The sequence below is a fragment of the Lemur catta genome, chromosome 5, assembly GCF_020740605.2.
Source record: "Lemur catta isolate mLemCat1 chromosome 5, mLemCat1.pri, whole genome shotgun sequence".
In the NCBI taxonomy this organism is placed as follows: Eukaryota; Metazoa; Chordata; class Mammalia; order Primates; family Lemuridae; genus Lemur; species Lemur catta.
The window spans coordinates 66,238,253-66,248,837 of NC_059132.1; the positions used below are offsets into that span (position 1 = coordinate 66,238,253).

Sequence of the window (10,585 nt, forward strand, 5' to 3'; positions counted from 1 at the left end):
CCTGAGTCTAAGTTATATTCTCAAGTCCAAAATATTTGCTGATATAACAAATGTTTTTACATAAAAATATATTCTTAGTAGAGAATTAAATTATTTCAATTGTAATTCTTGCAGCAGGCTAAAAATAGCCAGTTTGATGATCAAAACTATGGGGGGAAACTTCCTCCTAAGAACAGAATGTGACTTAGGGAATGAGTAGACAGAGGAGGAGTAGAAGCCTAAATGAGTGTGAATTATTGCTCTTTAAAAGAATTGAAATTCCTAAATTGTGCCTTATGTTTTCAACTTTGGTTAAGAAAATATAAGTATATTTATACATATGAATGATATCAGTTAGGTTCTGTCATTTTACTCTGTTTAACCACAGTGGAATTTTTATATGTATATTCATATTATGCACTCACAGTACATTTATTACTTGATTATGATATTTTAATTCTTGATTATAATCATTTTCCAACTATATAAAAAATGTCTAGTGACATATTTTAGAAATTCTTTCTGGAAAAAAACCAGAGAGATTGTATACATCACTATCCATATAAATAAATGATCTTATATTGAGCTTTAAATATGTTTATTCAGCCTAACAATCAGAAAAAGAAAACTTTTTTTTTAACAGTGTAAGACAGTTACTATATACCTTGGATTTTTACTGTTTTTAATTTTTTTTTTAAGATGGGATCTCACTGTGTTACCCAGGCTGGTCTGGAACCCCTGGACTCAAGCGATCCTCTTGCCTCAGCCTCCTTAGTAGCTGGAACTACAGGCACCGGCCACTGCTCCTGGCTATTATCTTGTTTTCAGTTTGAAGACAGAATGTGATCAGAATTGTTTTCTAATGAAAATTTTATGCATATCCTAGTCAGTGCCCTGTATTTTTAATAGAAAGTCTTTTTAGTTTTTAACACTTTGATTGGAAGACGTTCTCATTTTCTGCACCAGTAAATCACAATTTTGACTTTTCAAACTAGAATAGAAGCATGTAAAACACCTGAGATCAGTGTATCAGTAATCAGCCTGAATCATCTGGCACCATGATGGCTTTGCTACCATCAGTGTACTGCTCTGTGTACATTCTATTCTTTTCTTCATAATATTCTGTAGATTAAGCACCGAGGAAACTGCATTGACCCTTTTCAACTACCAGGGAAATGTTCCGTTCATCGTGCTCTTCTAAAAAGACTTGAAAAGCAGCTCAGGCTCTGGGAACAAATCTGACTCAATGCATTTTTTTCTGAGTGGAAATTAAGGAGGGCTAAAAGGCCAGACTATCTCCTCTGAGATTCACTACTTTAACTTTTTAAAGGTCTTCTCTTTGTTCGCTTATAAACAAAGAAAACTGAGGAAAACAACTTCTCTGCACTGGCCTGAGAATATCTGAGCGTCACAAAAGAAAGCAAAAACCGTATCAGTGACATGATTGCGTTGAATTTCATGTTTCCCCTTCCCGTAACTGACCGCCCTTCCCTCTCAGTTGGGGGGACGCTCGCGCTCTTCGCGGGTACAACTGCGGCCACAAGGTGGCGCTGGCCTGCAAACAAAGAAAAACCAGTGGCCCCCGACTTTGCAAAGCCTGGTAAGATCGCGTCGCCTTCCTGGAGTCGAGGACTGCGGGGGACGAGCGCTTCTGCACGGTGCGTATCTACAGACGCGCGGTTCAGTCGCTTTTCTCCGCGGCCTCGCCGGGCGTCGCTTCCCCGAGGCGCGCACCTCCGCGAGGTGTTGGGGGGCGGGGGAGCCGCAGGCGCTGCTCGCCGGGCGCCGTCACGTGGTCCCCGGCCGAGGTGGAGTTCGGCTGTAAGGGGGCGTCTCTTCCTAGCTTCATCGATCTTTAGGATTTGAGCAGGAGAGATACCAGCGGGTCTCGCTTCCCCTCTCCGCTCCTTTCCCTCCCCACCCTTCTCTCTTTAATAAACCGGAGCGAAGAAGACGAATTCAAAAGAGGGTAAGTTTCCAGTTCATGCCTCTTAAGAGACTTTGAGAAATCTGCCACTGACGGGGCGCAGGATGAGAGGGAGGGAAGGGATGCGGGCTCCCGACGCTGGCTCCGGGGAACCGAGCGGGCGCGCAGCTGCGGGTTGCTCCAAATGAGCGGACCCCCGGGCCCTGCAAAGGGTGCGGGCGACGCCGTGCGGGGAGAGGACACCTTACCCGGAGTGCGCGCTTCCCCACAACCCGTTCCTGGGGGATTTCTGGGCGGGGATCCAAGTTTTCCTCTCCTCTGAATCGCTTAAAAAGGACTCGGGGTCGGGAAGGGGCCCTAGTTCGTCTACCCCGCACCTCGCTCATCTGTCACATTTTTCGGGAGCTGGCGGGGGCAGCGGCTGCGCTGGAGTTTTCGCGGAGTAACCGGCTGGGAGGAGCCGGAGAAGGGTGGGTTTGATTAGTCGCCCGCTGTCGCCCGGGTCCCGCGGCGCGCGTGGGGCTGGGAGCGGGAGGAGGAGCGGGAGGAGGTGCGGGCGGGCCCCGGGGGTCGTGGACCCCAGCCGCGCCCCCCCCCCCACGCACCTGTGGGTTCCGCGAGTCCAGGTGCGGCTGAGCCCTGCTCCCCTGTGCTGGGCCCTTCCAGTCTGTCGCTGCGCCCCGGTAGACACCCTGAGCCCTTCCTCTTTCGGAGTTTCAATCTTGGAACTCTTTAGCTCCTTCTTTTAGAACGGTAATGATGGAGCAGGGCTGCGTTTGGAGATTGGTGATGGACAGGAGGTGGAGGGGGCTTAGTAGGGTGTCCCTTTGGTCCCCAGGTAGAGAGAACTGACTTTGGGTTTGGGCTCAGCTTGTTTGTTTTTGGTTGGTTTGGATGTGTTTTGCCATCTCTTATCACGGGTAGGGATGTTCCCTGATAGGTGTGTGTGTGTGTGTGTGTGTGTGTGTGTTTGTGTGTGTGTGTGTAGTAGTGGGTCAGGAAATGGGGGAAATTTCCGGCAGTTCACCTAGTTATACAATATGAAAAAGGTGGGTGGGTAAGCGTGTCAGCAGGAATTTGAACACATCCCATTTCATTCTTTGGTAAGTCCTTGAGCACAGGAAAACCCTAGGGGAGGGGAGAAAAAGAGTGTGTTTCGACGTTTCACTATACACACACTCACACACACACACATTGGAGCACTCACTGATTTGTCATGCCCCCCTGGATACTGTGAGAAAGCATAACTTGCAGGATGGCACACACAGACGGGCAAGTGCAGAGTTTGCTTGTCTCTGTCAGGACTGAAACAGAAAAACAGTAGCTGTCAGTCCCAAGACCCTAGGCTGGTTCCCGGAGGAAGCAAGAGAGAAAGAGAAAGCAATCTGGCTCAGTTCCCCACCCTTGACTAAAGACTGAATGCTTCTCAGCAGTTATGCTTTATTAGTCTTTTCTTATTGTCTAAGGCAGCTGTCTGTTTAGCAAGCCCTCCCCTGTGGGAAGGAACAGAGAATTATGTAACTCATTTAGATAAGCTAGCAGGAACTTTGGGAGGCTGTATGCAATAAGGCTGACATTTCTTTTCCAAAACAAGTGAGGTGAACAACCAGTCTTGAATATTTGTAAAAATTTATCTGCAGCAGTTTATGACCAGAGAGCTGTATTTTCAGGTACTAACAGCCCTGAGAACAGTAAGCAGTGAAAGGCCAAAACATTCTAATTGGAAAGAAGGAAAAGGAAATTTCCTTGTGCAAGGAGGCTAATTTACCCACTGGTAATAAGAGTAGTCTCTGTAATGTCTCTATGTTGGCTGTAAATGTACATCACAGGTATACTGAGATTTAACAGTTTTTAATTTTTATAGTGTCTATAGTTGCATAGTTTATTTTATAAATATCTATGTGAATAGTAGGTATCAAATTGTTTTCTTTTGCAAAGATAAGGTATGTAAACTCTTAGTACTGTTATTTTCTGAGAGTTATTTCTTGAAATTATGCTAAAGTAAACCAAAAATACACATTTTATCCAATGCAAAACTGTTTTACTCAGCTGGAATGACTACTGAATGTGCAGTTACCAAAAAGGACTTGCAAACACCTAAAATATAATAATAAAATTTGCATTTTCTGTATAGCTAAGTTAACTTCTATTTAGTAGGCAAAATGCTATTCCTCATAGGGCATGTCTACCAACTATAATTTCAAAGGTATCAGAGTAGAGTTTCAGTATGTTTAACTAAACTCATCTGCAAGAAAACTGTCTTTGTAGCCCATACATTGCAATGATTTAGTAAGTGTTTGCATGAATTCCTATATGTATCAATTTTTGCCAAAGTCATTCAGTGGACATGAAATTTCTATTTTTCTCCTTTCCACAGCAAACACCTTGGTCTGGGCCCCCATAATCTTTCACCTGGATTATTGCACTAGCCTCCTAATGAATCTCCCTACTTCTCTTTCCCTTAAATATGTTGAAAACAGCAGCTAGAATAGTAATTTTAAAACAAAAGTGATATATATCTTCACACCTTTGCCAAAGACCCTCCAGCGACTCCCCATCTCTCTCAGAGTAAAAAGCAAAGATTGTCCCATTAGAACAAGGCCCTACACAATGTCCCCTCTCTTTGGCCTTCCCAATTAATTTCCTACTAGTCTCTTGCTTATTTATCCTACTTCTCACTGCTGTTTAGCACACCAGGCACACTCCAGCCTTAGGGCTTTTATGTTTGCTCTTTCCCTAAGGGAGGCACCCCTGAGATACTTGTGTGGCTTCTCTACTCACTACTCTTAAGTCTTAACTCACATGCCATCTTCCCAGGCAGCCAGAGACCTTCTCTCCCCAGCCTGTAATAAGTTGCAACTTCCTACAATACTAGTCCCTCTTCTCTGCTTTATTTTTCTCCATAGCCGTTATTGTCACCTATCATATTGTAGCTTTTACTAATTTATTTTTTCTTATCTTTCTAAGATTAGAAACTCAGTGAAAAGGTCACATTCCCTCCACTAAAATCATGCCTAACACAAAATAAGTGTTAAGTAAATATTTGTTGGATAAATGAGTGTTCTTTCAGAAATGATTCCTTTTTTTACACACATTGTCTGCTCTATACCTGACCTAGTAGAATGATACTTTTGATTAGCATATATTTTGCATGTAAAAGGACTATGATAGAATTGAACTATTCGTGTTAGGACTAATTTACATAAGAACCTACTATTCCGTCCATGCATCTACTATATCAGTTAAACCACTTTTATTTTAAATCTAATCTTTTCAAGGTACTGTGAAGTATACATGATGTCCACCTTAAAAACACTATATTAAAATCGAGAGTTGCCAATTAAGGATTCAAAAGGCTAAACGGTGCTTTGAAAGATGGGTAGAATTTGGATTGCTGGTGAGAGAAAGAGAACACCCAAGAGGAATGGCAGAGGCAGAGATGCGGAGGGCTCTATCTGCTAGCAGGGGAATAGACTGGCATGTCTAGGACAGAGTATTCACACTGGAGTTATTAGAGCAAAGAGTGGAAGGGAGGCCTAATGTAGAGGTCTTCAAGAGTCAGGCTGGGGAATGTACTCGGTAGTCCATCCCTCATGAGTGTCATACCAGGATTGTCATTCACCTGGTGGTACCTGGTGACAGGAAACCATGAGAAGCCATAGGATATAGAGGTGGTACTTTCCTTCTGTGCTAGTTTTACTTTAAATAATGAAGAAAAACTCATAATTAACTGATAAATAATGTTAAATATCTTTATAGTAACTTGAATTTGAAATATGGTGCTAAATTTTCTTGAATTCTTAAGAAAGTAAGAGATTTCCAAAGAATTTTATATTATTACCGGCTTCTTCAAGATTTGCTCTCAAACCCTAAGTGACAGTCACTGATCATTCTCTCTGCCTTTGAAATTCTTGAGAGAAAATGTGTGATTATCACATAAGTATTAGGGAGTCATTACAGGTTGTTGCATAGAGAGAGAGCCATATTTCTGATGACATTCACACCTGAAATCATTCCATTACCAATTCCTTAATACTATTCTGACTTCATAATAGCAACCTTTATTTTTATTCCTCTTGAATTTTATAAGATGAAATCCTCTTTTCATAATAAAAAATATCCCATGTTTTAGAAAGCAAAAACACTACAGGAAAGGTTCCTAGAAGCATTACTTAAAAGGCAAATGCATTTTTTTGTTCATTAAATTTATTATCTTCCTTTCCATGCAAGTAAATCTGCATGGATTTTTTTTTACTGTTCTCACAAAAGAAAGAAAGAAATACAATTCAGTTTCTTAACATAGGCACAACATAAAAAGTCTCATCTCATATATTTACTTAGTAATCCTGGGAAATCAGAGACATTTTTTAAAAAGGGTTTTTTTAATCTCTACAAGTCTGTTGTCTGTGATTTGTCTTATTAGCAAGAGAAAAATATTTATAACACAAAATACTGTGAAAAATCAAAATTACAACGAAAATTTAGAACCTTGTATTGGATACGCATATAGTCTGGTGGAGAAGGAGGATATTTACATGAATAAAACCTTAGAAATCCTTTGAAAGTTTTTGACATATTAATAAAATCAAAGAATTTTTAAAGTTAGAATCTTCTGCACAATGTAAGAACTTCCTGAAGTGGTCTTTCATGTAGTGGTTATAAACTTTTTTGTGTGGACCACTTGCTAGATTTACAGGCAGTTCATTCTACTTGATTAAACTTTTGTTCCTCATAATAATGTGATTAAAAAAAAACATAATGTGCACCCCTTGGTCCTACTTCTAACTTGTTCATATAGTTAGACAAAGTAGATTCTAAGCCCAGTACTCTACATTCTACATGCTACGCATTAAGATATACGAAGACATCTATACCATCCATACCGAGTATTTTTTTGATTAAACGTTGTCTGATCTTTCAGCAGTTCTTCATATGGGAGAGTTTTTTGATGTTTCACTGTATTGATCATCTCCCTTTGAATATGCTTGTGCTGGGTGTCTGCCTTAAAAAGTCCAGTGTATGGTGGAGCTATCACTACAGCTTGACCTCTACATTAATTCTTCCATTTTCTGTATAAAGGAAGAATTAGGGTTTTGTTTTGTTTTGTTTTGTTTCTTTCATACATTTCTTATGTTTTAATATGTGCCTTAAGTGGTTTGTTATACATTCACATTCTTAAAAATGTTTAGGAATGTGCTGGTAGTACTGTTTATGTAAGACTCGGGGCATGAGATTTACATATTCCTTACTATGTTCTTCTAAAACTCAATGTGTAAGCCAGTCCAATTAAAAATTTTACAGGATTTTTCTTTATTCAGAATATTTGCACTATTTCTGTCATTTTAGAAAGATGTTTATGAGATCACATTTTGTTTATTTCAGTGTTTTCACTTTAAAGAATTCTATGAGTCAGAATTCATTTTGACTGCCCTCAATAAAATTAGTAATGCAATTGGTCATTTTCTCTTTACAGATTGTTCAGTTCAAGGGAATGAAGAATTCACAATATTTTTGGTAAATGGATTCCAATATGGGGAATAAGAATAAGCTGAACTGTTGACCTGCTTTGAAGAAACATACTGTCCATTTGTCTAAAATAATCTATAACAACCAAACCAATCAAAATGAATTCAACATTATTTTCCCAGGTTGAAAATCATTCAGTCCACTATAATTTTTCAGAGAAGAATTCCCAGTTTTTGGCTTTTGAAAATGATGATTGTCATCTGCCCTTGGCCATGATATTTACATTAGCTCTTGCTTATGGAGCTGTGATCATTCTTGGGGTCTCTGGAAACCTGGCCTTGATCATAATCATCTTGAAACAAAAGGAGATGAGAAATGTCACCAACATCCTGATTGTGAACCTTTCCTTCTCAGACTTGCTTGTTGCCATCATGTGTCTCCCCTTCACATTTGTCTACACATTAATGGACCACTGGGTCTTTGGTGAGGCAATGTGCAAGTTGAATCCTTTTGTGCAATGTGTTTCAATCACTGTGTCCATTTTCTCTCTGGTCCTCATTGCTGTGGAACGACATCAGCTGATAATCAACCCGCGAGGGTGGCGGCCAAATAACAGACATGCTTATGCAGGTATTGGTGTGATTTGGGTCCTTGCTGTGGCTTCTTCTCTGCCTTTCCTGATCTACCAAGTACTGACAGATGAGCCGTTCCAGAATGTCACCCTCGATGCATTCAAGGACAAGTACGTGTGCTTTGATAGATTTCCGTCGGACTCTCATAGGTTATCTTACACCACTCTCCTCTTGGTGCTGCAGTATTTTGGTCCACTCTGTTTTATATTTATTTGTTACTTCAAGGTAAGAAAACTTCTTTCCCTTATCATTTCTATTTTACCTTCTTTCCACAGAGTTCCTCATTAATTGAGTGGTTCCATTTGAACTCATTTATTTTTTTCCCTCCATAGATATATATACGCTTAAAAAGGAGAAACAACATGATGGACAAGATGAGAGACAATAAGTACAGGTCTAGTGAAACCAAAAGAATCAACATCATGCTGCTGTCCATTGTGGTAGCGTTTGCAGTGTGCTGGCTGCCTCTGACCATCTTTAACACTGTATTTGACTGGAACCATCAGATAATTGCCACCTGCAACCACAATCTGCTATTCCTGCTCTGCCACCTCACAGCAATGATATCCACCTGTGTCAACCCCATATTTTATGGATTCCTAAACAAAAACTTCCAGAGAGACTTGCAGTTTTTCTTTAACTTTTGTGATTTCCGGTCTCGGGATGATGACTATGAGACAATAGCCATGTCCACCATGCACACAGATGTTTCTAAGACTTCTTTGAAGCAAGCAAGCCCAGTCGCATTTAAAAAAATCAACAATGATGATAATGAAAAAATCTGAAACTGTTTGTAGAATATGGTCCCAGAAGACATCTGTTTAAAAATAAGCACAGTCTGCAACATACTTTCATTACCTGTTCTCCCAAGGAATGGGGTTGAAAGCATTTGAGAAAGATCAAGATTTTCTTGTCTTGCTTTAGACTGCTTTTGTTATAGGTGTAATAATTGCATTTGGAACAAAAAGGTGTGAGTTTTGGAATCTTCTGACAATAGTTTTGACCAGACATCCTTGAAGTGCTTCTTGTGAACTTATTCATATAAAGACTTTTATACCATATTTATTGGAATGAAATGTCTTTAAAGTATTGCTATTAACTGACTTCAGAAGCACTAGCCACCTGATACTCTCATTAGGTTGGGCCATCCTTATTAGATTAGATTATCAATAGATTGGGCCATCCCCATTTTATCATAGGCATCATTTTAGTCTGTTACAAAGGTGGCAGCATGCAAAAGCAGCTTTCAGGATCAGAACATGGAGCCAAAGGACATTCAAAAATGATTTACTTTTTTTTTTTTTTAGTTTTAGGAGAGGATTTACTTTGCTCCTAATTGAATTATCACTTAAATTAAGGTAAACATTCATAAATAATGTTTCTCAGCTGTGACTATCATGAGGCATTGGCCCACCCACAAGACTTAAGAGGGAAAGTTCTCTAACTTCAAAACTGTTTTGGTACCTGACAACCAAAGCTTCTCAGAGTAATTAATAAGTAAATTAGTATTGTGGTAAATAGTTGAATTATACTCATTTGAATTGGTGGTCAAGAGATTTTCCATTCTTCACAGACTGTTCAGTGTTTGTCCAGCTTTCTGGCATAAACATGTAACTCAAAAGGCATTTCCAGATTTTCCAGCTTATAGTATATAGAAACACACACTGTACTTTCCATACAGCAGTACCTATACAGTAATTCATTTTTAACTTTCAATGTCTGTCTTTCAAAGCAGATGATGCCAAGACACAATGTTAAAAGAGTGCTTACTTCAGCTAGCAAGAAAAAATGCCTAAAAACTGAGAACACTTCATCTAGCCCATGTTCACTTGTATAATCTGTGTGACTTGTGGTGTCCTTTTAATAACGCACTGTATAGAGTACAGGACAGTTGTGTCATGTTAATATGCCTAACTTCATGTATCTTGTAATCATGAGTGAGCCTCAGAATCACTTGGAGAAATGGTATTTTAAAGAACAAGACATACCTTCAGTGTATTATATACAAAGTATTAAATGTGTTTGATTTCAGAAGGGCAGATACTTTATAAAAATTAAAATTGTTTCTGCTTTTTCTGAGGAGTCTCTTTTGTCTCTCTCTTTGTTCCCACCTCATCCTGTGTGTGCCTACTAATGAAACATTTTCTTCCTTGTGGTACAACTGTAGATGGCTCAGTTTCTTTCCCTCGCTGGACTGTAAGCTTCTGGAAGGCAATAATTGCTTAATCTCACAGTCCCCCGTGCGTATAGCACAAAACCAAGTACTTAGAAGTTTTTCAAAAAAATTTCTAAAACAAATAGAATAAATAAATAATGACCTAATTTCCTTCCTTCTCATTTATAATCATACAGAATTCACATCATAAAGTTTTTTTGGATTCTTTCTCCTAAGTTAATCTTTATTAAGAAGGTGTTTTTCGTTTTATTATAATATTTTCACTCCTAAACTAAGCAAAAATGACATTTTAGATTTCAGGAACTTGCATCAGCCATTTCATAAGTCAAATAAATATAAAACTTTTAACATTGAATGTTAATATTAAATCAGATTATAACCCAAGAATGTACTTTAGTTAGTGAA

At 39.3% G+C, this 10,585-nt stretch overlaps 1 protein-coding gene across 2 annotated transcripts; it reads left to right on the top strand.

Annotated features, from left to right (window-relative positions):
- The first annotated feature begins 1,681 nt into the window (after positions 1-1,681).
- On the top strand, positions 1,682-10,080 carry NPY1R (neuropeptide Y receptor Y1). Of its 2 annotated transcripts, XM_045552062.1 has the most exons (4): positions 1,944-1,948; positions 7,380-7,420; positions 7,951-8,229; positions 8,337-10,080. In XM_045552062.1, the coding sequence occupies exon 4, from the start codon at positions 8,367-8,369 to the stop codon at positions 8,787-8,789; it is 423 nt and encodes a 140-aa protein (XP_045408018.1). In that variant the 5' UTR covers positions 1,944-1,948; positions 7,380-7,420; positions 7,951-8,229; positions 8,337-8,366; the 3' UTR covers positions 8,790-10,080. The 2 variants fall into 2 exon arrangements, with proteins under 2 accessions (XP_045408017.1, XP_045408018.1); XM_045552061.1 differs by having other exon boundaries at positions 1,682-1,948; positions 7,380-8,229.
- The last annotated feature ends 505 nt before the right edge of the window (positions 10,081-10,585 follow it).

Coding starts and splice junctions, on each gene's coding strand:
- NPY1R (XM_045552061.1), top strand. CDS start 7,531: ATGAATTCAACATTATTTTCCCAGGTTGAAAATCATTCAGTCCACTAT. Junction 8,230..8,336: donor TATTTATTTGTTACTTCAAG/GTAAGAAAACTT, acceptor TTCCCTCCATAG/ATATATATACGCTTAAAAAG.